Below are 26,183 nucleotides of genomic sequence, written 5' to 3'. Positions count from 1 at the left end.
ACTAACCCTCCAGTTGACATTCAAATAATGTCCGTCTTGCAAAAACACAAAATCTTACCAAGTATTTTTGGTCTAGTTTCCAATGCAAATAACTTAGTACACTTCGAAAAAGACAAAACTGAATCACAAGTAACTTTTCAGCAAGATATTAGAGCTTAGTAGATAGAGAGAATAATGCATGCATAATGTAGAGAGAGGAATCACAATTTAATCCCCCCGTTTTGGCATGTCTTACCTTCAAATCAGCAAAGTGAAAAGCTTTTCTAGCCGACTCTCGGCTGCTCCAAAAAGTCCAACGTAGAAAAAGGACATGAGATACACGGATCAAAATGCCTTTTTGATTATATAAAGACATTTTCTTCTTATTGAGAAAAGGCTAAAGGACAGTTTACACTATTTTTCCAGTGCAAACATCTTGTGCACTTGAAACTAGACAAACTAACAGGTCTCTTCAATAATTGCTTAATATTGATGAAAAAGTGCATGTTCCCCCAGCAGATTATTCCACTTATAATAAGACGTTTTCATGTGTTATAAGTGAAATAATCTGCCAATATAAACTTTTTCATCAATTTACGGAATTATTTACTTGAAAAAAAACCTCTCCAATCTGCTGAAAAGTTACTTGTAAGTTAGTTTCGTCTTATTTAAGTGTATTAAAATATTTCCACTAAAAACTAAACCAAAAATACTTGGTAAGTTTTTGTGTTTTTGCACTGTAGTCACAGCATGTATGCACATTCAGAATTGCAACTTGTACCGTGATTTTTATGAAATCCAATAGGTTAGACTGTGCATTTCCTCCAATATTCATTTCAAATGACTGTTCACTGCCCTCTGGCCAATTTTGTAATTAAGAAAGGCAGAAAATGACAAAGTAAAATACATTTTTTTGCAGTAGCGTCTGTTATGCCTTAGCGTTAGCCCCTAAATTAAAATGAGGTTTTGTGTTCAGAGCAGTGTCTTCGGTTTTGTTTTTGTCAGGATTGAAGAGTGAATATTTCAGTGCTTTCCTCCCTTTTTGTGAAGGTTTCTCTTTAGCAATCTCAGCATGCAGAGAGAAATCCAATCAACTAAAACAATCAATTCAATTAAACCTGACTCTGCAGTCATGGTGACATTCAGAAACTAATTTTTAGAAGTCCTTGCTGTGGAGATGCTCTCCTGAAAAAACCCAGACAAACTTATTTCACACAGCCAAAGTAGCTGTTTCCATAAAAACTAAAACCTGGCAGCGTCTCTTAATCCCATTTTCTCAGTTGTTCAAATCAGTGTTTTTGTTTTCCCTCTGGCTCTGGGAAGCGTTTTACTGACTAGATTAAAGGTGGAGTTTTTATTTACAACTCAAATTAAGCCTTTAAGTCCTTTGGGGGATTTTTCAACGCACCATTAAAGTTCCCATGAAACTGCAATTTACAACTGCAAATATTTGTTTTCTCTCACTCGAAACGGTGCAGAGCATCTCTCTCTATTTCCACTGGCATGAGCATAATATAGAACTGTTTTACTTCATCTCTTCGTGGGTAACTCTAGACCAGTGGTGCCCAAAAAGGAGGTAAAACTTGTTAATTTTAAAAAAAATGAGTTCATTGTGATGGAAAGTCCGGTTCTTTTGGGGAGGTGTGAATCGAACTCTGGTCCACCTGCAAACTTCTGCCTCGGTTTGGTTGAAGTGAACTCTGGTGCGGTTTGACTGCATATATGAACTCCAAATGGACCAGAGACCGCTCCAAAAGCAGGAAGTGGACTATAGTACAGGGCATGCTGGGTAAATGCAAAAACAATCATGTGTAACTTGCGTTAGTGGGTCTTTTGCCAAAGACTAAATCAGAAACTGCACCCACCAAAATCAGACGCCACTCCATTTTCATTTATATTTCCTGAAGAAGGAAGTTGTTTATAGGTTTTAATGTTGTTTTCCTCAGTGGTTTTTGGTGCAATGCCACCACAGGTGAGGAGGGGAATGGATTTTTCAAAGGGTTTGAACTGGTTGAACTGCAGCAGCTGAAAATGTAACAAATGTTGTAATTTTGGTCCCAATTGAAGCCTGAGAGTCTACCAGACTATCAGGTGTGGGACGATTAACTTCACATTGTTTGGAAATTACTTGATAACTCTTCCCACTTTGATCATGGAGTTTTCATGTTGATCATATATATGAAAAGTATGGAGTTTAGTAAAGGACAAATCATTTCTATGTCCTGATGAATAAAAAGCAAGAATTAAACAGTTTTCAGTTACAAAAGGAGCGTTCTAAGAACGTAAAATGCACTTTCCATCCTGTCTTTGGATATCAAGTCTCTTGCTCACATACTGCCGTTCCCCAAAGTGGCCCGTTAGCTTGTGCTAATTAGCATTTATCTGTCCTTCTGTTTCTGTGTTGCCCTTTCCGTGTGTTTAGCAGCAGGACAAGTAGCAAGAGGTGAAATCAAGGAATGAGGGGAGATTGACAATCAGGCCTGAAGACTGCAGTCATTATGTGTGGCGAACAGCGCTGGCAGCGGTCACATGACCGGCGTAATGGCTGCCTCCAGTGCTGTTACTGTAATGAGTTTCATCCCTCTGGAGTCTCGTCCTGCAGCTGACCTTTCACAGACACTTCCTGACAAAAACAACACAACCGGGATGAATAAATGATGAGGCGATTTGTTCGGAGGAGCCGCTTTGGAAGAGAGGCGGCGTTTCCTAGGAGACCAGATGTTACCTCATCCATCCGTTCATCCATCCAACTGTCCATCCATCATCCATCCATCCATCCATCCATCCATCCATCCAACCGTCCATCCATCCATCCATCCAACCGTCCATCCATCCATCATCCATCCATACATCCATCCGTTCATCCGTCCATACATCCATCCATCCATCATCCATCCATACATCCATCCGTTCATCCGTCCATACATCCATCCGTTCATCCATCCAACTGTCCATCCATCCAACCATCCATCCATACATCCATCCGTTCATCCATCCAACTGTCCATCCATCCAACCATCCATCCATACATCCATCCGTTCATCCGTCCATCCATCCATCCATCCTTCATCCATCCAACCGTCCATCCATCCATCATCCATCCATACATCCATCCATCCATCCATCTAACCATCCAACCTTCCATCATCCATCCAACCATCCATCCGTTCATCCATCCAACTGTCCATCCATCCATCATACATCCATCATCCATCCAACCATCCATCCGTTCATCCATCCAACTGTCCATCCATCCATCCATCCATCCATTCATCCATCTAACCATCCATCCATCCATTCATCCAACCGTCCATCCATCCATCCATCCAACACCTACCTACCTACCTACCCACCTACCCACCTACCCACCCACCTACCTACCTACCTACCTACCTACCTACCTACCTACCTACCTACCTACCTACCTACCCACCTACCCACCCACCCAATGTATTTCTGGTATTTTCCTTCCGCTGGAATAATCAGCAGCTGAATGATGTTTTCTTGTTTGTGTCTTTAAACCAATGAAACCTGTTTATCTTCTTCTAACATGTTTACTCTTCTTGTCTTCTTCTCCTCTCTCCATCCCTCCTTCCCCCTCTCTGTTTGTTCCCCCTGCAGGTATGCATTGTGCAAAAGAGGGACACAGAGAAGATGTACGCCATGAAGTACATGAACAAACAGCAGTGCATAGAGAGAGATGAGGTCCGAAACGTCTTTAGAGAGCTTGAGATCCTACAGGAAATTGAACATGTATTTTTAGTAAATCTCTGGTGACTATCCAATGTTTTTACACTTTCAGTGTGGTCTGCTGTCGCTTGCTGTATCTGTCTGTGCGTTTTCTGCAGTGCATGCTTCTCCCCAGATCTGCTTTCTGTGGGTTTTGCGCTCATTGTGTCGCATGCATGCATTTCTTTAATCAAGTTTTATTTTCTCCACAAACCAACCTCTATTAAGTTGAGAAACAATTTACACAGAGGAGATATTTTTTGCATATTAGTTTAGACTCTGAGCCCATGAAACGCACATTTGATAATTACCACACTTTGAAATGACCTTACTACTCCCTGGAGCCTGATATGTGGGTGAACGGAGGCTGACTTCATTATTCAACGCTCTCGTTCTCAGGCGGGACTCATTTCCAAATGTAATTGTGAAGCTGGCATTCGCTGCCTATTAGACAAAGCACTGTACTCCTCTGTAATTGGGAGAATAGTTGCATGTTTCAGAGCAATGGCTGCCAGTAAATTTTGTATCTGACACATCCTGTGATGATTACAAGCAAACCACACAAATTAATGTTTTGGACTTGCAGCCTGGTAAAGTTCTGATTTATGTTTTCCCTGTTAGAGATTCTCCCCTTCTTGGAGAAACTGAGGGCATTTTAATGAGCATACAGTAGTGGCTCTGTGTGTATATTTTTTTATATAATTCCCTGTAGGAGTTTGCGGCTGCCAGAACCTTCTGTGTTCTAGTTTTCAATGTGCCGGGCTGCTCCACTCTCCCTCTCATATTCTGCATCCAGCACTATTTTGAGTGCCCATTAGCGACAAACACACTGTCTTTGCAGCTATGTGGGAATTAGAAGTTTCACACCTCCTCTCCCTGCTCATGAGACTCTCCAAAAAGTGGCTGTCCATCTCACTGGGGGAACAGCGGCCGCGTCTCGGCTTCCCTCCCACCACAGTCGCAGTGGTACAGTGCTCAGCAGTTTGTTTTCCCTTTAGCTGGTACCTTTTAGCGCTTGGCAGTGCAGCCAGAAAAAGACATTTTATCTCAGGATTTGTACACAGGCTGGCAGCACACAGTCAGTATTTCCTACGTTTATTGGCTTCAGTGGTGAAATAGTGACAGAAATGTCAATACGGTTTAAAAAAATGTATGCATTGATTTTCTAATTATACCTAAACAAGGCGGTTCACTTAAAATAACACAAGAGGATTTGATTTGTACAAGAAGAACAATGGTGGACACATTCTTTTGCTTTAAGCTCCTTTTATGGCCATTTAACTGTAAATTCATGCAATGTTTTAAAATCAGATTCATGTTGGGTTAAATATGCGCATTTGAAGCCAGCAGTGTTGGCCACACCTCCGCTAATGCGCTAATAGCAGAGCTAGTTTTTCCCTTAGCACTTTGGCTAACTTTGAAAACTTTTAGCACACTTAGCTTTAATTTTTCAGTATCAAAATTTTTGAAATTTTCAAATTCATCAAATTTTGATGTTCATGCTCTTATTTTGAAGTGGATGAAGATGCAGTTCTGTTTCCTCTCTTCTTGTTCATTCTCTTTTTTCCGTTCATTAACTTTATTTCAAACAAGAAACAGTAACAAAAGAAAACAGATAAATACAATATCTAAAGTAATTTGTAATGTCAAAATTAAATTGGGTTTTAGTATCTCCACAACAGATTTAATTTAATTTAAATTTAGCTAATGTTAGCATAGTGCTTTAGCGTTAGCAGAACTAATGTTTATGATTAGCGCAACAAATGTTTTAGTTAGCGGTGGAAACCAGTTATTTATATGAGTACAAAAGGACTAAGGACCTTTTTGTTCAATATTTGACATTAAATCAGGCAAAACGTTTCCTGTTTTAGGTCATATTAACTAAATTATTTCTATTTTCTTGTTTCTTGAACAATGAGATAAACATTTGACTTTCCTGGAGGATTACTTTTGTGAGATCATAAGGAAAATTTGACCTTCAAGTCTGGTCCAGGCTCTCTTAAAAAATGTAGAAAACAATTACTCTTTAAAAGATTAAAGTCAAGACCTTCCTGTTGGTAAATAACAAAACCTGAGAGGATTCATCTCTGTTTTTGTCTTTTTTGCTCATCTTCTAGAATAGATGTTCAGCGTCTTACCAAAGAAAGATCTGTCTATTAAATGTTCAACCTATTTAAATTTCCTGATCAAATTGGGCCAACAGGCCGAAAAAGACTGAGGAAGACAGCGGTGTGGGTGGTGAAAAGTGATGAAGCTGATGCTGAGTGTCAGCTGGAAGGAAGTAGATGTTGGCGGAGGGGAAGAAGGTTGGCTGACTGAGCGGAGTGGGCGGCGTAAAGAAAAAGCCTGAGACAATGACCGACTTTCAGTGGAGGAGAGAAGCAGCGTTATCCTACGGAGCAAGAAAACAAAAGAGTTAAATGAAAATTATGTTAGATAAGTTGAAAAAGGTAGCTTGGATTGACTGAGTGGGTTGAAAAACAATTAAATAAGCAAACAAACAGAAGTACTGTGAAAAGAAAAAACTTTTCTAAGATAATTAGGTTGTTTAAGTCGATGGTTGAATGTTTTTTTTCCTCTTTCAACATCAGCATGACTGTTGCAGCAGGGCTTTTCTCTACAAGCTGATTGTGATGTTTTATCTTATATACAACCATTGAAAAGTGGAAAATAAAGAAATCATGGAAGTTTTACAAATTATTTTCTTTCTAGTTTTCAGTGCAAATATCTTTGTCCACTTGAAATAAGCAAAAGAAGTAACATTTCAGAAAGATATAGCAGCTTGTTTTAAGTCAATAACTCTTGATGATGACTAAAAAGTACTAGTTCCACTGGCAGATTATGGGAAAATGTCTTATAAGTTAATTTATCTGCAAATGTAACTAGTACATTTTTAAAAATCAATATTGAGGAGTTATTTACTTAAAACAAGTTCTCATATCTTGCTGAAAGGTTACTTGTAAGTTACTTTTTTATTTAAAGTTTCCAAAGATATTTCCAAAGAAACACTTGGTAAGATTTTGTGTTTTTAGAGCGTAATCGACCCACAATATCATATTTTCACTGTTCATGACTGTCTATTTGCGATCTTCACCGTAATATACGGCGCATAAAGCAAAGCGAAGCTAAACAATCATCAATCAGTCAAAGTGCAGTATTATTCCGCGACGCTCCTGGCTACGGTAGCCATAATGTGACGTATCTAAGACATTTTAACAGAGCGCCGTGAGCCACACAAAATCACTTCGAGGTAAGTAAGCACAACCAGAATTAATCCATATTAATCCAGAACAATATATAAGGCGCACTGTCGTTTTTGATCAAATTAAACGCTTTAAAGTGCGCCCTGTAGTCCAGAAAATGCGGTATTTGCTAGAAAAAAGCATGTTTTTTCTTTTCTGTGTATCATATCGGAGCGTCAGTGATGCAAAAGGATATGGCGGCTTGTCAAAATGGTGTTTTTTCGTCCTCTCCGCGCCATGAGCGAGGCGTGTCGGGTGAAACCAGCTGTGTTGTGGTTTTGGGTCGCAGCTGTTTAGCCTCTGATGGCGAGAGGCTGCGCCAGTGCGTAAGACGTCAGAGAGGAAAAACAGGACTGACCTGCTGGGAGGAAAACGGGTCTGGATCTGGTTCTGCCTCAGCAAGATGGCGAACGAGCGGCTGATTGGAACAGAGGAAATTAAGATTATGAGAGATTACGCAATGGTTCTTCTGGTGGTAGAAGGAGATTTGACATTAAAATAGTCATTTCTTACCTGTCCATCCATCCATCCATCCATCCATCCATCCATCCATCCATCCATCCATCCATCCATCCATCCATCCATCCATCCATCCATCCATCCATCCATCCATCCATCCATCCATCCATCCATCCATCCATCCATCCATCCATCCATCCATCCATCCATCAGACTTTATCTTTCATGTTTTGTTCTTAAAACACTCATCAGTGTCTCTGACGTCTCATTCTGGAAAACGCTGTGATTTTTTTCCTTCCCTTCGTTTGTAGGATCCTCTCTGAGCGTAATGCTAGCAGCCTTGTTATTTGTGCATCACATTGACTGTCTGCTCCATTTAGCTGATGCTTGAGACATGCATCCCAGCAAGGCAGGTAATGAGATGGGACCGATGAGAACGCTGCTTCCTGCTCCTATTGTCTCTCTTACTGTATAACAACCAGGAAAATAATTGGTTCACTGCGTGGGCATGCAGCGTGTGTGTGTGTGTGTGTGTGGGTGTGTGTGTGTGTGTGTGTGTGTGGGTGTGTGTGTGTGTGTGTGTGTGTGTGTGTGTGTTTTCCTCCATACCCAGGGAGATCTGACAGTTGCCTTATCCATTTGGCTCCTCACACAGAACATTACGATTTCTGGCACTTGGCATTTGGGCTTTCAGTTCATTATTAATGGATGTGCGACAGACCAGCTGGGGTTTTTGGGAACTGCCAATTCTCAAAAAGCAAACAATAAAAATAAAAAGAAAAGCATCTCATGAGAAAACGCAGCTTTGATAAAGCATCACAGAAGTGCTTTTATTGATACGGTGCCACGAGGGAGCCAAAGAGGCAAACACACAAAACTGCTGTCAGCCGAGGTAATGATTCCCGCAATAACAGGGAATAACGGGTCGGGAAGGGAGGATCGGGAACCAACTCAGAGAGATGCACGACAGTCTGGAGAAAGCATTGATTTGTTTTGTCGACAAAGAAATGTGCAGACTAAGAGGATTTGTAAGATATCCCGCAGCTCATACCTGCACACACTGTGTCTGGAAATGGGCTCCTGCTTTTATTGAGTCATCCCGAGTTCTGCTGCTGTGCCTGTGAAGAGGCGGCTTCAGAAGAAAAGCGTTTGGCTGCAGCCTCGTGAAAGCCCAGTCTGAATCCCATCAGCGGGGCCAAGGCTGCCTCCAGCCCGCGTTGAGTCCGCAGACCGCCGTAATTGCTGCAGCCGTTTCTGAACTTCACAGAAACCTTGTGTAGGAGTTGTGGGTGCGCCGAATGGATTACTTCAGGAGAGGAAAAAAAAATTAATCATCACCTGCTGCACACCAAATCCTCACAAATCCCTGAAAGGATTTACAACACATGAGGAGACACTGATTCCTTCTTCTGCTTTATAATGTGTGAAAACCTTAAGAGCAGAGGTCACTTCTTTCATCTTTACCTGTAGAAAACGGCTAAGGTGCATAAAACATCGATGATCAGCTTCTGAACTTGTATTTAAAAAAGTTGGATTAATGTGCTTTTGTTTGACACAAAATATAATCAATGGTAATAGTTTCATTTATTTATTACTTCGCTCCTTGTGTAGTAAGAGATTGTCGTGCTACGCTTCATTTTAAGGCTAAACAAGGAAATTCAAAGTGTTTTACACCATAAAACCATGTTATTATGACGAGAAAAAAGGAGTAAATTTCCACAAAAAAGCTAAAAAAAAATTTTAGATTAATCTCAGAAATTTTCTAGAAAATTTCAGAGCAAAAACACAAAACCTTACCAAATATTTATGGTCTAGTTTCTTGAGCAAATATCTCAGTTCACTTGAAATAAGAAAAAACTAACTTAAAAGTAACTTTTTAGCAAGGTAAAGAGGCTTGTTTTAAGTAAATAAAAAGTACTACTTCCATTGGCAGATTATTTAATTTATAAGATTTTTCCTATAATTTAATTTATCTGCCAATGGAACTACAACTTTTTAGTTTATGTTGTATTTTAGGTGTGCTAAGATATCTGCACTAGAAACTAGACCAGAAATAGTTGGTAAAATTTTGTGGTTTTGCAGTGTTGAGTTTTAAAAGCTGAAAATGTTCTACTCATCAAGACAGAGCAGATTCACAAAAAGAAACAGAAGAACTGAACCAACAACACGTTTTATCTCAGTGAAAAGTGAAAAGTTAACAGCAGAAGTGGGAGGAAGTTCAGCATTTTTCTCAGCTGATGCTTGAGTTGAGAAACACTGAAGTAGATTTACTTCTCTTCAGAAAACATCACTTTTAAATGGCATCTCTGCCAGAAACCTGTAAAGCAGGGGTTTCATTTTGGGCTGTTCTTAAAGGGCCGGTTGGGCCAGAATGCAGAATAAACACATTCAGCTGTTAAAATATCAATAAAAAGATGTTTGTTTCTTAAAATTAAATAATCACTGATCAGTCCCTCTAGGATTTTGTGATTGTTCCTTTTTTGTAAGGAATTTTCTGCTAATCTCTTTTTTTTATTAATCGCCGTATTGATTATAGCATCAAGTAAGGCTGAGGCAGTAAAATTTGCAGTAAAATCAGAAAAGATGCGAGGATTTGCTGAATTTGTGTGAATTTTGAGGAATTGTAAAAAACTGGTGGGACTTATTGATGTAACTTGGAGTCTAGAGGACCACATAAAAAGCTCCTGCGGGCCAGATTTGGCCCCCGGGCCTTGAGTTTGACACATTAGCTGTTCGACGGTGTGTTGGGCCTTCGGTAGTCCCTCCTCCTCTGCAGCAGATTCAGAAAACGAGGGCGGCTGATGGTGAGGATGGATGTGCTCCATCCTGTTCCTATTACAATATTGATTTCAGGCCTGGAAGAGGCGAAGCCTGCGTAGAATATGGAACGGCCGAGTCAGCGGTTTTCCACCGAGGCCCCTAATTGGCTGTGGGAAGTGGAGATGTTCACAGGAGATATTTACAGTAGATTGAGACAGAAGATGATGGAAGCAACGTTGACTAGAAAATTGTTTTGGTTTTAACTTTGAACTTGAATTTCATTAAGTTGATTTAACAAAACATTGTTTTTAGGCCTCATTAATCATGAATTGAGTCGTTTCAACGTGATGCACTAATTTAAATCAAATAATTATTTCACAATGTGCAACAAAACTGTCTTCTAGTTGAACAAAAACACATTTCTGTTTTATTTTCACTCACATTATCAAGTTAAAATAACTACAAATTCTTGATTTAACTTGCACCAATAAAATATCTGATTTGATAATTAAACATCACTCAATTTGAGAAGACGTCCTCAACCAATACAAATTGACTGTTGCTTGATAATGAGTATTTGCTATAAAAACACAGACAGGTCAGTTTAATACACTTCACATTTTGCTTGTTTTTGTGCTGCTTCTAAAAAACACCCGCCTGTTTTTTGGCAATAAGTTAAAGTTTTTTGGTGTCTGGGAAATGATACCTTTCAAAAATCTCCCGATTGCTCAGTCACATTCTACCGGGACTGCACTGTTACCTAGCAACCCAGGTGGAGCTTCAGCACGTTGCCTAGCAACCCAAGCAGAGCTCCAGCACATTTGGTCAGCTGGTTCTACCGCTGTATGCGCTGTACAACGGCTGCTGGAAAAGATAAGTGTTTCATTGTTGACTTACCGTCCAGAAACCACTTGCTGCATCCTCGTTGGTTGTGCAAAAGGCTCCACTTCTGCTTTTCAATAATGTACGTTTGTGAAATTGCACATCTGTTTTCATGTGTGAGTGTAAACGTTGAGTTGGGGGTTGATGGGTGTGTGATCAGGAGTACCTTATTTGAATTTAAAGTGACAGAGCCCTAAAACAGCTCATTCTGGAAGAAAATAGGCAGAGCAGAGCAGATTAACTTTTCATTATCTAAGAATAATTCTGTGCCGAAAATGTAATGAACATGTTTTGCTATCCTAAACTGTTCAAGGAAGCATAATAGGTCACCTTTAAGTTCTAACAGAAAGACCCTCGTTAACTCAACTTACTACTGCAAGTTTATTTTTCACAATCTCACAAATTTAAGTTTACAACTAAAGAGTAAATGTCAGTAGACACAACTAAATGCAGCTCAAATGTTTTATAGTGCACAGTACATATTAGCAATTGCAAGGTTTAAGCAGAAGTAGAAATATGAAGGCGATAAGAAAAGGTAGCGAGGAGCAACGTTATGAATTACCTTGAACCTACGGGAGAAGTTTGAATTGTGTTCTGAACCTGGTGACATGAATACCAACGAGAGTAGATGTGGAGTGTGGGGAAAGGCAGAGATAAAGACCATTAATAATGTTTATCATGAGCCGTGAAATCCATGAAATGTGCATCAACCGTCCTCCAGTCATGGCAAATTTTGACCTTGTGTGAGATTCTTCTTGGCTCCCTAACAAAATCAGCCGAACTCCCTAATGAAATAACGAACTGCACCGATTCGCTTGGCGTCGGCTCCAGTGGGCATCAGCCACCAGACAGAGCACGCCCCATATGCACGTCAGACTGCGTTGACGGATCGCTGGGGGACGCTTTCTGCGTTTCTGTGTAGCCGGGTCGCGAGGTCGGCCGGCAGGTGGGTGTACAGCCCAATTTAGAGACAAACTGGGGGTTTTAATTACAAACAGCGTTAAGACAGGAGAAAGGGTGTGAAGTTTGGAGCAAAATTAGGTTTAGGGCTGAAACAATTAATCGGGTTAATCGTGATTAATCGAATAATATTGAAATAATAGTCATCTAGTTCAGTAATTGATTAATCATTAACCAGAGTTTATAGACGCAAAATAAGGTGAATTGTTCAAACTCTCAATGGACTTCCAGTTAAAAATACTATAAAGTAAAGTATAAAGTGTAGATAAACACAGCATTTTACAGATTTGTATTTGTGACAAATTTTAAAATGCTAAATGTTTTGATGTTTATTCTAGTAAAATAAACTGTAAAGTAAAGTAAACTGTATATAAATTACAGTTTGGGCTTAATTACTCATCTGAATTTGTTGCTTTCTCAGAAAATGGTATCTTTTGAGTCTATTTACTCCAGTTAACAATTAATCGATTGCTAAATTAGTTGACGATTATTTCAATAATCAGTTAATCACCATTTATCCAATTAATTGTTTCAGCCCTAAAGCTATTGCATCATTAGTTCTGTCTTAGGGTGACGCCAGCAGTTTCCCTCTGGATCTGGACTAACTCTGATCATTTATTCCTTGGGGAGGAAAAGCTCCTTCTGTCTAAAGATAATAAAAGAATAGCTTGGACGATGAGGCAATTTGACACAAACACACAATTTCCTCCCGTTTTTTGATATTTGCTGGTTTCAGCTTGATTTGTCTCGTTTAGTAGTTTTGGGGTTGTTCCTGCTAAGCAGCAGAAGAGTTTTGATGAGGAAACTTTGTCTACTTTGTCCTGTTCTTTCGCGCTGACGCCCCTCTGCTTTCAAACCGGGACATTTTGTAGGACGCTGCTCTTAAAGTTTCACTTTGTGAAATCAGGTCGGTGTTTTAAGGTGACTCTGGAGCTTTAGAGAGGAGAGGCAGCGCTCAGTCAGATCATTGTTGGAGGAATCCTCTGAGGACAACACAGGCGTCTCGTGATTGAGTCATGCAGCCAGGCCTGAGCTTTATATAGGCCACTGAAACTTTGCAGACGACTCGAGCCAACAGAACCACAAGCTCTCCGACTTTCTCCTTCAAAACTGTTTCTCCTCTTTCCTTGTCCTCCTACTTCCCTCTCTGCCTCCCACAACTCATTTGTCATTGTGGCCTGATTATTTCAGCCTCTGTCTTGTGTTGCTCCTCTCTTTGTGGCTGTTCCAGTTTAGTCCTGGACCGGACTTTCCGCTCGGTCTCCTCGTGGCTCTGGGCAGGTAACCGGACCACAGAGGTGTTCATTCATATTCGTTTGTGCTCATTATGAAGCACCATTCTGTGTAAGTCTGTTTCTTTCTAAATATCTGCAGGTTCCAGCTTCTACAGAGGGACACAGCCATGGCAGACAGTTGATTTTTTTGTTTTGTAAACTGTTTCTGTGTGGATTCGGTCTGGTTGAAAGACCCACACTGCAAAAACACAAAATCTTACCAAATATTTTAGTTTAGTTTGTGTTGTAAATCACTTGAAATAAGACGAAACTTACTTTCAAGTAACTTTTCCGCTAGATATAGTAGCTTGTTTTAAGTAAATATAATTCCTTAAAATACTAGATCCACTAGAGTTCAATAGTACTTTTAAAAAAATGAAGGATTTATTGACTTAAAATAAGCTCCTGTATCTTACCAAAAAGTTACTTGTAAGTTTGTTTTGTTTTGTTTTAAGATATTTGTAGAAACTAGATGAAGTTGGTGAGATTTTATGTTTTTGAAGTGTAATCTGCCCCTTATTCTGCTCCCAATCAGAGCAACACTGCAGTAAGCGTCTTTATTTTCAGAAAAAAAAACTGTTCATCCACACAGCCTACATTTGTCTAAGTTCAACTTTTTGCAATAACCGGAGAGTCGGTGGATGAACTCCGGTTATTCTCAGAACCGACACATTTTAGGAGTTTCATTGTGCTGATTTGAAGGTAAGATATGCCAAAGATGTTGGGATTAAATTGTGCTTCCTCTCTCTGCTTTTCCGCTGGAAGAGCCCTGAAAGTGTCACTGCTTGTCATCGGCGGCTCTTTTATATGCTCCAGTTGTTGGCCGTTATCCGACATCTCCCTGTCACCTCAGACGCAGCGAGGGAGGAAGTGACAGCCAGAGAGAGAGAGAGACAGACGCCGCAGTCTGCAGGCCGGGAAGCTCGTTTTTAGCGAGGGGTTCGTCTCGGAGGGAGCTCATCTGTCAGCAGGACGGCGGGAAGCAGAGTCTGACAATGAGGTGTTAAAAAGGTGGCCGAGCCAACGGCAAGCAGCGTCCCGCGGCCGACCGGCCGTCCGTCTGTTTCAACACTGAAGCCGATCTCTGAAAGGTCAGGCCAGGTGGAATAACTGTGACTGATGACGGCGGCTGAAGAGCCGTTTCCTCCTGACAGCGCGCAGCAGGGCGGAAAACGAAGTTCAGGGTTTTGCAAACCAACTTCCACCAATTATATAGTAAATCTCATTATTACGATGGTACATTAGGGTCAATAGATAGAAAAAAAAAAGGAGGAGTAAAATTCCCCTAAACATTTTCTGGAAACAATGAATGACATTTCCACGTTTGAAACGTTAAAAATTTGCTCGATTAATCTCACAATTCAGAAGTTTTTCTCTGGAAAATTTCTGAGATTCTCAACATTTGAGTTGTTTTTTTTTTGTTTGTTTGTTTTTTTAGCAAATTTTCAACTTTTTAAATTCTGAAATGTCCTTGTTTTTTTCTGGAAATTTTCTGAGATTAATCTGAAAATGTTCAAGTTTTTTGAGCAAATGTTTTACTTTTCAAGCTCAGAGATGTCCTTGTTTCTTTTCTAGAAAATTTCTGAGATTACCCTCAAAAGTTTTTTGGTGGAAATGCACTCTTGTTTTTTTCTATATATAACACGCCTTTATGTATTTTACTGCAGGTGGATAAAATCGGTACTATGAAATAATTGTGTTTTCTTCCCTCCTGAAACCAAAAAATAATTTTCTGCTTTTCTCCGTTGCAAACATCCACCCCTTTGGCTGGAAATCACGGCTAGATATGAGCAATCAGAATGCCCTTGTGTGCGTTCATGGCCAGACTTGAGGATGTAGAGGAAACCTGCTGCTATAAATAGAAGTAATATCACCGTAGCAGAAGAGCTTTGATGAGAAAATAAAGAACTGGCTCGCTTGCAATCACACGAAGCCCAGTTTGATAAAAGAAATCACAGAGGCTCGGATTGTTTTCCCACCTGGGGGATATTAAGTTATTAATCTGTCTTTATTCGACTTGGCTGAGTAATCAGCATCTGTTCTACTTTAATTGTTCACTTTTGTGGTTTGGTGTTTTGTTCGGAGTGAATGTAAATAGTCACTGAGCGGGCTGCGTTTTAATTTGACTTGCATGATTTGTAAGTCTGACTGACAAAACTGTTCAGAGAGCTTTAAATTGGTCTCCAGGTGAGCACGGGTTCAGATGTAGAGTCTATGTAAAGTAAAAAAAAGATGGAGTGAATGGCGCCAGTGGACAGGGAGTCTGACTAATGAACAAAACCTGAGAGCTGAGTCAGTAAAAAAGCATCCTGATAAATGAAAGGTCTCACTTCTGCTTTCAGAAACTCTAGGACAATTAAAATACTTTCTCATGTGGGACAAACTTGTTGAGTTAAAAGTACTCTCAGGACAAGAAAATACAAAAAACAACTAAACTAACATTAAGCAAATAAGTCTTTTTGTGTTGTAGTAAAGTGATGTTATTCGTTGTACAATCAAAACTTTTCTAAAAACACCCAGACGTTTTCTGGCTATAGGTTAATGTTTTCTGGTGTCTGGAAAATGACATGATTGAAAAATCTTCCAAATGTAACGCACCAACCAGAAGGCACTGCCCATCACCTAGCAACCATAGAAGCCCAGCCCGTCGCCTAGCAACCTCAGTAGAGTTCCGCCCATCACCTAGCAACCCCAGATCTTTTGAAGAACAAATGACATTAACATACAGAGGATCTTTAACACAATGACAAATATATCAATATTGTAAAAAAGAATAACCACAGACTTTGACAAGGTTAGTGTTGAGGTCTTGCATTCTTCAATAAATAAAGTAAAAAAAAGTTAAATATACACATAAATTGGTCAAATAAAACTATGTGTACCTTTTACATTCAGATATAACATCAAGATGACCTCAAGGATGTTTGGTCAGCTGATTTTTCCGCCATTGTTACGTGCAAGTGTAAAAGCTGAGCATGTTTTGTGTTGCTCATAAGACAATAGGTCACCTTTAAAAAGGATTTTGGATAAATACCGTGTTGAAAATGGCATTTAGTTTTAAAAAAATTATTTTGGCTTGATTGAGCAATTTTTTTCTTGTAAGAACAAGATTTGGGTCACTTTCTTTCAAAGCGTTTGCTTTGAGCCTAACTTCATGAATTAAATGAGAGCTAATTGGGATGCAGCAAAAAGTTTATGGATGCACGTAATTCTACTAATTATAAAAACTTGATTGTAAAAAGATGAATGCTTTATGTTGTACTTGACATTTTCCCTTATAATAAAATTGCTGGTAATAATTTTAGCCTGATTCCCAATAAAAAAAAAAATCTCCATCTGCATTTGATGGCCACACAAAATCAGTCTAAGCGCCACAAAAGGGCCCCTGCGCCGCATTTTGGACACCCCAACTCTAGGAAGCAGAACAATAACAATAGATAGATGGATGTGTTTAGCGTGATTTCAAGCCTGCCAATAGGATTTTATAGTTTAACAAAAGGCCAAAGAACACAATAAGCTAATATCTTAAATAGTTTGTGTCTTTGTCTGTGACATTGTGTATCTGGATGCACATAAAAAAGAATAAACACTGCAGCTGAGATTTGGCTGTGGAAAAATGAAGGCCAGATAAAGATCACCGGCTGCAGGAATAGCCACGGTCTCCAGCATGGTATGTTATTGTTGCGTTGACAAAAGAAGCAGCACTGCTGTAAACCACAGCCAAGAACGATGCAAACACAGAATCAATCACTGAAACAAGGAAACAATTGCTTCAGACTTGGCTCTTGGGTTATTGATGAACGGCAGAAATGTCTCGACGGCTTGAATGATGCACAGCGTACAGCATAAAACCCCATGTAAAGCATGGAGGGAGGATTTTCTCGGCCCAGATGAACATAATGTTCGTTTTTTAAAGCTTGAATCTGGCTGAGTGAAATACAAATGTCAACTAGGGACTAGTTAGATAAACATCTGTTGTTACGCTGATGATAGTTGGCTATTAAAAGAGGATATCTGTATATGGGAAATAAACAAAAAAACTTGGATAATTTTTTATTAATATTTTGTGTTGGAGTTCTCCTAATATTATGATTTTATTCTGGTAATATTAGGACTTTATTGCCGTATTACTTTGACTTTGTCGTTTGACTTTATTCTTTTGACATTATGTCTTTATTTTCCTGGAAAAAAATAAAATAAAATCATTTTAGCCAGATCCAAACATTCAAAGTGTAAATAAATAGAAGCTGTAAAACAACCTTCTTAAACAAAATGGTGGTTTGACTGTTGATCATTGAACTACGGAAACCCAATGAGTGCATTGTTGAAAAAACAAGAAAGTCTGATTTTCTAAAAATTATATATTCATAAACCAGAAATTTGATTAATTGATAAAATAGATTTATTGCCCAATGAGAGAAGATGAGGACGGTCTTCATACACTGCAAAAACACAAAATCCTACCAAGTATTTTTTGTCTAGTTTCTAGTGCACTTGAAATATAATAAAACTAACTTATTAATAACTTTTCAGCAAGATATAAACAATAATTGCTTTATATTAATGAAAATATACTAACTTTACAAGCAAATTGTTTTACTTATAACATGGAAAAATGTCTTGTTATAATAAAATAATCTGCCAATGGAACTAGTATTTTAATCAGTACTAATAAATTATTGTTGCCAAAAAGTTTCATGCAAGTCACTTTTGTTTTATTTCAGCTGTACTAAGATAAATGACTTGGTTGTGTTTTGCTTTCTAACCCATCAGGATCCTCGTTAGTAGCTGTCTGCATGCAGCCCTGCTTTCCGTTTGCTGTGTTTGTGCTTCTGCTGGAGCGCCGTCTGCGTTCCCTTCGCCTCGTCACTGAGTGGTGTGTTTGCTCCCAGGTACTCCTTCCAGGACGAGGAGGACATGTTCATGGTGGTCGACCTCCTGCTGGGAGGAGACCTGCGCTACCACCTGCAGCAGAACGTCCAGTTCAGCGAAGACGCCGTCAGGCTCTACCTGTGTGAGATGACTCTGGCCCTGGACTACCTGCAGAGCCAGCACATCATCCACAGGTGCACACTCACCTTTTACCTCTTGTTTTGGTTTTCTTCAGGATTTCTATTGCTTGAAAAGGCATGGTTTCTATCAGGAGCTACATCTTAGTGATTCTGTTTTAGCTCATTTTGGCCGTTCTTGCAGACTTATGTAACAAAAACAGAAAACTGCCATATAAATGAGCAACTTTAAGTTAAAGCGAAAGTTGTGACTTATTCATGACAACAGCAAGATGAATATTATATCTTTTGTTCTCAGATTATGCACTACGGCTGCAACTAACAATTATTTTAGTAATCTATTATTTTGACGATTAATCGATTAATCAAATTTTAAAAATGGCACATTCTGCATTCATTCCACCAACTAAGCCTTTTTACACAAAATAAAATACACTAAAATGTGCAAATAAGGAAATAATTACATATTTTTTTAAATAAGAAAACTAAAATTGTATTGCTAAGAAATATTGTCAACTAATAGATTCATTATTTTTTGTGTTGATAATTAGACAGGGAAAGGAGACATTTTTACTGAATTTGAACCAGGTGAAGCTAAAAATGAAACTTGATCAATTCTGGGTAGAGACTATTTGCAAACAAATAAGGTTTTTCTCATCTTAATTAAAAAATTTATATAATTTTTGTACCATTTTGGCTTAATTACTACTTTGAGTGCTATGTTTAGAGTCTGTAAACACCAGTTACCGATTAAGCAGTTACTAAATTAATAGACTTTTATTTCAATAATCGATTAATCACAATTAAATCGATTAATCATTTTTGGTATTTACCTAATATCCTCAGTTTTTACAGATAGAAGTGTCCAACTATAACTTAAAACTAAGTTAAGTTGTTAAATAATTTCAAAGGAGCAGAAACTGCAGATCTACAAAGAAATACTTCAAAAGAAACAGTCAAGGTTACATCTGGCAGCTTCAGCATTCATGAGGCTTTGTGTCATTGTATTCAGCAGCTTGCACTAACATTATTAATGCTCCACCTTGCTTTGCTCCTCCGTTTTCAGCTGAAACAGGACGGATTACATTTTAAGACTGAGTGCAGATGGAGTAAAATCTGTTTTCCCTGTAGTTGGTTTATCTGAGCCGTGAAATCGCCTCTCCTTTCTGAGCCGTGCTGCAGACAGTTTTATGACAGAAACATGATTTGGATGTTTCGCACCTTCATCCAGTCTGAGCTCACTTCCTGTTAGGCGTCACTACCGTTTCCTGTTGTGTGTTTTTGCACAACTTGAGTTGTTTATTTCAGGTAGAGCTTAAGCATCCTCCTATCTATTGATTTTGTTCAGAAACCTTTGGTTGGACAACTACTCCCTCTGGTTTTGCAGGCTGTGCAGCTGGAAGGCTTTCTGCTCTCACTTTTTGTTTTTTACTTTTGCAACAGTTGCGACGATGTGTAGTCATGGCAACAAGGTAATGTTTTTGTTACTACTGGGAGCAGATTATTAGCATCTCAAAAGCTCAAATATTACCTAAAAGTTCAAACCATCTCTCAACGGGCAAGGCTCTGATCTCTGATCTCTGACTCCAACATCTCAGAGATTTAAAAAGGAGCAGCAAATGCAAACGAGGTGGATTAGCAGTGCTAGCCAACAACTGATTGTATCACTCAAACATGTTTCTGTGAAATATTCTCTCTGCTGTCTTTAAATTGAGCTGTTGGCGTCTAATGGTGGCCATGAAACTGTCAAACAACAACAGTCTTCAGTCAGAGGCCTCTCCAGATTTGTTGCAAGACTGACTGCTACTGGTAATCCCTCCTTTATTTGACTTCAGTTCGTACTGTAAAAGCAACAAATCAAAATAAGATTCTTCCAGAAGATCTGAGTAGCTCTTCCTCTTTTAGATCCTTTAAAACCAACTTTTAAAAATAGGTAAAGTTTTCTGGGGTTTTTTCTTTCTTTTTTTTTTTTTTTTAAATGGAGATGGGAATATTATGTTTCTGTCATACGTTAGTAAAATCAAAGCTGAAGTACAGTGAAGAAGTATCTGCCACTAACAGATTAGTTCTGGTTTTCCGTCATACAGTCAAACAATTTTTAATATTTTCACCTTCCAAAAATAAAGAACAAAGTAATTTTTTGCCAAATTTGACTTTGGCAACAAATAAAATCACCACGTCTTTATTTCCAAAAGATGTTCTAGGCAAAAAAAAAAAAAAAAACTTTTTGGCAAAAATAACTTATCTTAGGAAGGTTTTTAGATTCACATTTTATTTATTAAAGTAATGAAGCTATTCAGATCAACATGATAAATTAAAAGCCATTTGAGATTTTATTCATATAATTGTGGAAAAGTGTTTCTATAATAAAGTGTTCAGAGAGGAGAAACAGATTCTGTCAGAATATAAAACCAGATTTAGTTACTGAATGAGTTTCTCTGGTCATGTGGGTCAGACTGTGGGGTTCCACTTTCCTAAATGAAGACCGGAGCAGCTTTTTTGTAAATGCGGCCATGTATCATCTTTAATCAGTTCAGCCTGCAGTTTGTAGTTTATTTTGCACAGAAATGCTGAGCGCAGCAATACAGCGTCTGCAGTTTGGTGAGCAAAAGAGCGGCGATCCCAGCAGACTTCTGATTTAGTGCCACAGATGGCTCAAACGTTGTTTGAATGCTGCTCCAAACCTTGTCTGGGCCACATTTTTACCTTCAAACAACTTGGGGGTGTGTGCGCATGTGTACCTGCATTATTAATGTTGTGAGGAGTTTCGGTTTTATTTCCTCTGAAGTGATCTGTATGTGTGTTTCTCCTCGATCTGTCTTTCAAGCAGACTTCGGTTCTCTTGCTAATAACAGAGGGGATGAAACGATGCTGCTCTGCAGAAAATAGTATTCTGGTGAAATATCTATGTGAAGGTTTGTTCTTTTATGAAGAAAGATGAGATGCAAATACAATACTGTACAAATTAGTATAATTTCAAGAACAAATCTGCTGTTCTTTTTATCAAAATAGAAAAGTATCTCAGTCTTCTCTGACCCACCACTGCATTTGAAAACTCTAGAAAGTTACATTTGGGTTTATTTTGGGGCATTTTTGTGTCAAATACCACTAAAAAATTATGATTGACATTTGTCTGATTCGCTCCAGACATAGACATGGTCACTTAAAGGGAACCCATTATACAAAATTTACATTTTGTGTGTTTTTATTCTTCCACTTGGGTCTCAACTGCTTCTAGAAATAGTTCAATATCCTAAAAAAAAAAATCCAGCCATTTTCTGGCAATAACTATTGGTGTCTGGAAAACAGGCCGTTTGAAAAAAACTCAAGATTATTAAGTCACAACTGATAGGCACTGCACCGTTACCTAGCAACCCCAGCAGAGTTCTGCCCATCACCTAGCAACCCACGCTGCCATCCAGAAACCAGTTGCTGCATTCTTGTAGGTTTTGCAGGAGGCTGTGGTTGTGCCCATCTGTTTGATGTCATTTCCACTTATATAAAGTGTAAATACTGAGTTTTTGTGACGTGGCCAGCAGCAGATAATTTGCATAAAGGTTACAAGAAGTTAAAGTTAAAGTAACTAAAACTCTGAGTTGAAAAAATTACACTGCAAAAACACAAAAATCTTTCCCGGTGTTTTTGTCTAATTTCTAGTACAGATATCTTTTTTACATTTGAAATGAGACAAAACCAAGGTACAAATAAGTTTTCAGCAACATAAATAAGCTCATTTTGAGTAAATAATTCTTGAATATTGATTAATAAGTTCCACTGCAGATTTTTTCTCTTATAACAGGTGAAAAATGTCATGTTATTACTGAAACAAACTGTGAAACTGGCATTTTTAAAATCAATTTTCAAGAATTATTTAGTTAAAATGAGCTTATTTATCTTGCTGAAAATAATTTTTCAGTAAGATAAATAAGCTTGTTTAACATTATCGTACCTTGATTTTGTCTTATTTCAAGTTTAATAAGATATTAGAAACTTGGCAAAAATACTTAGTGAAATTTTATGTTTTTACAGCATACGAGAATACACTGCAAAAACAGAGACTCATGCCAAGTAATTTTAGTCTAATTTATTGTGAAAACATCTTAGATTTGTTTTATTTCAAGTGTACTAACTACAAGTAACTTTCCAGCTATTTTTTTTATTTCTTGATAATTATAAGTATTTTTTACTGATTTCACTAACAGGTTATGTAACTTATAACATGGGAAACATGTTTTGTTAAAAGTGAAACAACTAACCATTGGATCTAGTACTGTAAAAATGTATGTTAAGAAATTATCTAGTTAAAACAAGCTACTATATCTTTCTTGGGTAGTTTTTTTTATTTATTTAAAGTACGGTACGATGTTTTCACTATAGATAAAAAATACTGAATAAGATTTTATGTTTTTACAGTGTATGAGAAATTTACTACAAAAACACAAACTCATACCAAATAGTTTTGGTCTAGTTTATTGTACAAATATCTTAGTATACTTGAAATAGGACAAAACTAACTTTTAATTTCTTAATATTGATTTTTAAAAAGTACTGGCTCCACTGGCAGGTTATTTAACCAGCATTTTTAATCAATATTAAGAAATTATCTAATTAAAACAAGCTCCTACATCCTGCTAAGTTAGTTTTTTATTTCAAGTGCACTAAGATGTTTCTGCTAAAAACTATACCAAAAAGACTGGGTAATATTTAGTTTTTTTGCAGTGTTCACATGATGTGCAGGAATCAGGACTCACATCGGTTTCACTGTAATGCGTAGAATCAATGGCTGCTCTGTGGGATTTCTCCTTGTTTCCTCCTCTTCATGACTCAAGTGGGAGTTCTTCCAGTGCCGCTTTTAATGGCTTGTCGAGCCGTCAGCGTTGAACAGACGAGCTTTTCACATGTCGAGTGGGTTTCACTCCTCAACACATCCATTGACTCCTTTTTTCCTTCAATCTGCCTCCAGCTTTCAGTCTCACATTTCCTCGTCTGCAACTGATTCCTGGGGAGGCGGGATGTTTGTTTACCTGAAACCAGGATTTTATGTGCAGAAAGAGGTGAATTAGAAACAGTTTCAATAGCGACTGCTTCCCATTCTTCACAAACAGATCCTCCAGATTCCAACTTTAGATATACGGACCTAGAAATAAACTGTAACTCAGGCTCAGGAGCTGCCGCCCGCCTCTTAACACATGATTGAATGCACCCCTGCCGATGTGTATCTGCAGCTATTTTTAGGTGCTCAGACAGAGGTATATGCTGTAAAAATACACCCACCCCTGCAGCGCCCAGCAGTCCGTTATCATCTCTGCTTCCAGCTTCACATCCACGTAAATGTGGGAAATATCCTACTCCTTCCAAGTACCCTCTGTTTGCTCTTCCTGTCGTTGATTTCTCATTCAGGAAGTGTTAATATGATAAGTGAGCGACGCTTTGATGTTTACCAGCCTGGCTCTGCTGGATAGGAGCCTTAATCCCATTGCCGGGGATCCGTGGCCTGTGCGGCTCCAGCGTTTAAGTTTCCGACAGTAGGATACAGTTCACCATTTTTTTGTTTTTTGCACCAACTTAACGAAGAAGGGTCTCTGGTCTCCTAGCAACAGTCAGCTGTCACCATGCCCAAGAAGGTAAAATTAGTCTTATTAGGGGAAGGGAGGAACCAGAGAAGTCCTCGTGTTGCTTTTTCCTCGTATTTCACTGATTTCAATAAATCTTCTCTGGAGTTAAAGCTGCAGTTTGAAACTTTTATCAAAATTGTATATAGATTTTTTACATATTTGTTAAAATTGTCAACATGTCATATGAAACGGATAATCTGAGAAAAAAAATCGATCTCTTCCACCTCCTGCCTGAACTGTTACTGCCATCTGAAGACATACACCACACCAATCAGAACCAGGAGGAGGCTCTCAGCGCTGCCAATCAGGCTTGTGTATGGATTGCTAAATTTGCTAATAGTGGAGGAACAACTTACTGTTCCATCTGTCGTCCTGCTAACTAGCTTTAGCATTCGTGGCAGCACGTAGCAGACAATAGCTGCAGCACGTAGCAGACAATAATTAACAGCATTAAGTCCCGCCTCCTGGCTCTGATTGGTTGTTTCTAGTTAGCTCATGCCAGCCCCCACAAGATGCCACCCTGGGTGGTTGTCAGAAACCGCCACTTAATCAAAGGCAGCGCTAAACAGGTGGGTTTTAGTCTCCATTTAAAGGAACTCAGTGTTTCGGCTGCTTTGCAGTTTTCTGGAAGTTTGTTCCAGATCTGTGGTGCATAGAAGCTGTATGCTGCTTCTCCATGTTTGGTTCTGGTTCTGGTGCAAAGCAGACCAGAACCAGAAGACCTGAGATGTCTGTAAGGTTGCTACGACAACAGCAAATCTTTAATGTGATGTGGTTCAGCGATTAACAAGCCAAATAAAGTATTTTAGAGTCTATTCTCTGAGCTACAGGGAGCCAGTGTAGGAATTTTAAAACTGGGATGTGTAGTTAATCTATATAAAAGTCAAACTTTTAAATTAAAAACTGAATTTGTGATGAAACCCTAACATATTAAGATCCAGCGGTATGTTGTCTCTGCTGCTCCTCCTCCTCCTCCTCCTCCTCTCTCCTTCAAGGCTTTTACTTCAACGTCTTTGTCAGACGCTCTCTGGAAGCTGCCTGTGTTTCCGTGCTGCAGTGTGACGTGAACCGTGATTAAATACAACAAGCGTGTTCACTCTGAAGCGCCTGGCGAAAGTCATGTGTTTGGCGCACGCAGCCCCTCTGTAACTCGCTTGTTTTGAGGGAACCTGCAGATATTGTTGCACCTAAAGTCCCTCCGGCGGCGTTCGAAATGAAAGAATCTCCTCCCTCTTTTGCTCTTACTGACACAATATTGCACCAACACGTAATTCACACATGCATCAGCCTCCAACACACCTCCTACAGACTTTCACATCTACACATACTGTATATATGTAATCCCAGGCTTTCCCACATGTGATGGCACCTTGCAGCACGGTTTCAGAATGTGTTGGCTGCAGAGCAGACCAAACACGTTTAGTTAATGTAATGAGCATGAAACCCAACCTTTACTGCTCTGGTTGTACTTTAAAGAGGCTGTAAGAGCTGCTAGACTTCATTTAACTGTGTCTTAATGTGAAGGTGATTCAATCACATCTGTGTTTTGTGTTTTTTCAGAGACGTAAAGCCGGACAATATCCTTTTAGATGAACAAGGTAAGAAAATGACTGATTTGTTTTTAGTTGCGTTGATGCTTCTGTTGTTTCCTGCTCTAACTTCAATTTGTGTAAACAATCTTTCTCTGCAAGAATTGATTGTTTTATTGAAAAATATTTTGACATCCACTATAAATTATTTTGTGAACCCAAAGCTATTTCCTTTTGCATGTTTTAGACAAAAGGTGTCCAAAGTGTGGTTTGGGGGCCGTTTGTGGGCCTCAAACAGAATTCAAGGATGGTGTAACTTTGTTTTTCCAGCTCAGGGATTTGATGCAGATTGATTTTAAAAATTTAATGTACAAGTTTCACTGATACGAGGCGTCTAAAAAAAGATCCTGAGGAATTAAAATGGAAAATCTGTCTTTTATCATCTTTTTCGCTTTAAGTTGAATTTACATTGAAAAGGAGAACATAGAGCATGCGACTTAATGAGCAGCAGAAGTTTATTTAGTTCAATAACTAAATAAACAAGGAGATTGGAAAATGGTGTTCTTGTTGCTTAAAGCACACACACAAAAAAAACTATGTACAAAGATAATAAACCTGAAAGATTTAGCATATCATATCCTTTTTTCTACTTTTCTTTTTTCATTGAAATATTGTGATTTTTTTTTGTTTTTTGTCAAAACTGAAGAAAAACTGACAGAAAAAACAAGTTTTAAAATTTATTTGA

At 38.6% G+C, this 26,183-nt stretch overlaps 1 protein-coding gene across 1 annotated transcript in view; it reads left to right on the top strand.

The window, feature by feature from the left end:
- The window catches only part of stk32c (serine/threonine kinase 32C), a 91,979-nt gene that overhangs the window by 50,922 nt on the left and 14,874 nt on the right, over window positions 1-26,183 (top strand). Inside the window, exons 3-5 of the mRNA XM_014998341.2 lie at window positions 3,601-3,752; window positions 18,178-18,351; window positions 25,470-25,507. Of these exons, the coding sequence (XP_014853827.1) occupies window positions 3,601-3,752; window positions 18,178-18,351; window positions 25,470-25,507 (364 nt within the window). The remainder of the gene's footprint in view (window positions 1-3,600; window positions 3,753-18,177; window positions 18,352-25,469; window positions 25,508-26,183) is intronic.

This window comes from Poecilia mexicana, unplaced genomic scaffold (assembly GCF_051168715.1).
Source record: "Poecilia mexicana isolate PSO_F unplaced genomic scaffold, ASM5116871v1 scaffold_15, whole genome shotgun sequence".
Taxonomy (NCBI): Eukaryota; Metazoa; Chordata; class Actinopteri; order Cyprinodontiformes; family Poeciliidae; genus Poecilia; species Poecilia mexicana.
Note: the sequence above shows the minus strand (reverse complement) of the source record. Positions and strands in the feature narration are given on the sequence as shown.